General features: G+C 53.7%; 1 protein-coding gene across 1 annotated transcript in view; it reads right to left on the bottom strand.

The window, feature by feature from the left end:
* Positions 1 to 1,963, bottom strand: part of LOC102043834 (DNA-directed RNA polymerase II subunit RPB1-like) — a 27,551-nt gene that overhangs the window by 18,053 nt on the left and 7,535 nt on the right. The window contains 3 exon segments of the mRNA XM_014311449.2: positions 1 to 207; positions 940 to 1,113; positions 1,659 to 1,795. The exon segment at positions 1 to 207 is cut by the window's left edge and continues 14 nt beyond it. Coding sequence (XP_014166924.1) covers positions 1 to 207; positions 940 to 1,113; positions 1,659 to 1,795 — 518 coding nt within the window.

Here is a 1,963-nt window from a genome sequence, read left to right as displayed (position 1 = left end):
CATCCACTCGGGCCGGGCAAATTTGGGGTCCATGCCCAGCACGAAGCATTCCTCGTCCGAGATGCGCTTGAAGATCTCGTGCACGCGCTCGGGGCTCAGCAGGATCTTCTTCTCCTGCGAGTCCTCGTTGACGTGCTTCCACTCGGCGTAGAGCTCCAGCCCCGAGCGGCGGATGCGCGGCTGGTACCGCCCGCAGCCCCCGTGGCCCTGAAATGGGGAGAAATGGGGGGAAAATGGGGTTATTGGGGTGAAAAATGGGGTTATTGGGGCTTCCACTCGGCACAGAGCTCCAGCCCCGAGCGGCGGATGCGCGGCTGCTACCGCCTGCAGCCGATGCGCGGCTGCTGCTGCCTGCAGCCCCCGTGGTCCTAAAATGGGGAAATGTGGGGAAAAATGGGGTTAAAAATGGGGATATTGCCACGAAAAATGGGGCTATTGGGTTGAGAAATGGGGTTAATGCACGGTTAGTACCGCCTGCAGCCACCGTGGCCCTAAAATGGGTTAAAAATGGGGGAAAAACGGGGTTTAATGGGTTAAAAATGGGGATACTGCCATGGAAAATGGGGTTATTGGGATGAGAGATGGGGTTAATAATGGGCTGGTACCGCCCGCAGCCCCCGTGGCCCTAAAATGGGGAGAAATGGGCGAAAAATGGGGTTATTTGGGTTAAAAAGGGGGAAAAAAGGTTAAAAATAGGATTATTGGGGGAGAAACGAGGTTATTGGGGTGAAAAAGGGGGATTACCGGTGTAACAGAGATGTTAACGGGGTTATTAATTGGGTAGCAGCAATGGCTGGTAATGCCCACTGCCACTGTGGCCCTAAAATTGAGAAAAGGGGGAAAAACGGGCCACAAACAGAAGTTTTGGGTCCAGAAATGGAGATTTTGTGCCACAAACGAGAATTTTGGGGCCAGAAATGGGGATTTTGGGGTGCCCACCTTCTCCTTGGTGAGGTCCTCGTCGCCCTCGGGCTGCTCCACCCCAAACTTGTGGTCCATCTCCTCGCCGCCCTCGCAGATGTTCTTGCCCTTGCACAGGTCGTAGACGTGGGTCAGCCTCTTCTTGGGCTGCCCCTTGGACTTGCCCAGGATGTCCTTGATCTTGGGGTTGTTCTGCTCAAAAAAATCCACGCAGGTTTGGGGTCAGAAAACGGCATTTTGGGGTCAGGAAATGCCATTCTGGGGTCACGTTGTGGTTTTGGGGTCATAAAAGGTGATTTTGGGTGTCTGCTGTTGTCCCATTGTGGTCCCTCAGCATCTCCAGAGCTTCCAGCAGGTGACAACGCTGTGTCCCCCGACTCTTGTTGGCCCCTCTTGATGTGGCCCTCAATTTTGTCACCTCCCCTTGGTGTCCCTCAACTTTGTCACCTTTTGTGTCCCCAAATTTTGTCACTTATTCTTTGTGTCGCTCAACTTTGTCACCTCTTCTTGATGTCCCCAAATTTGTCACCTTCCCTTGGTGTCCCCCAATTTTGTCACCTCCCTCTAACTCCCCAGCACCCCCAAAATGGTCCCAAACCCCCCAAACCCAACACCACCCCCCATCCCCGAGATGTCCCCGAGATGTCCCCAAGGTGCCACCACGGGGCCATTTTGGGCCATTTCCAGCCCAAACCAACCCCTCCCCCCCAAACTTTTGGGGTTTTTTGGGGTCTCACCGAGTCCACGAGCAGCTTGGAGCAGAAGAAGCAGACGCAGCGCAGGATTTTCATGGTTTTACCCAAAAATCCCACGTGGAACACGGGCTTGGCCAGCTCGATGTGGCCAAAGTGACCCGGACACTCCGTCATGTTCCCTGGGGACACCCCAAAATTGGGTTGGGAGGGGTTGGCATAGAGGGAACCCACCCCAGAATGGGGTTTTGGGGTGGGAGGGGAAGAAGCCTAAAAAAATCCTATAAAAATGAGCACCCCAATAAATGGGAAACCTCAACAAAAAAAAAAAAAAAAACCCCCCAAAAAAA

This window comes from Geospiza fortis, unplaced genomic scaffold (genome assembly GCF_000277835.1).
Source record: "Geospiza fortis unplaced genomic scaffold, GeoFor_1.0 scaffold973, whole genome shotgun sequence".
NCBI classification, from domain to species: Eukaryota; Metazoa; Chordata; class Aves; order Passeriformes; family Thraupidae; genus Geospiza; species Geospiza fortis.
Note: the sequence above shows the minus strand (reverse complement) of the source record. Positions and strands in the feature narration are given on the sequence as shown.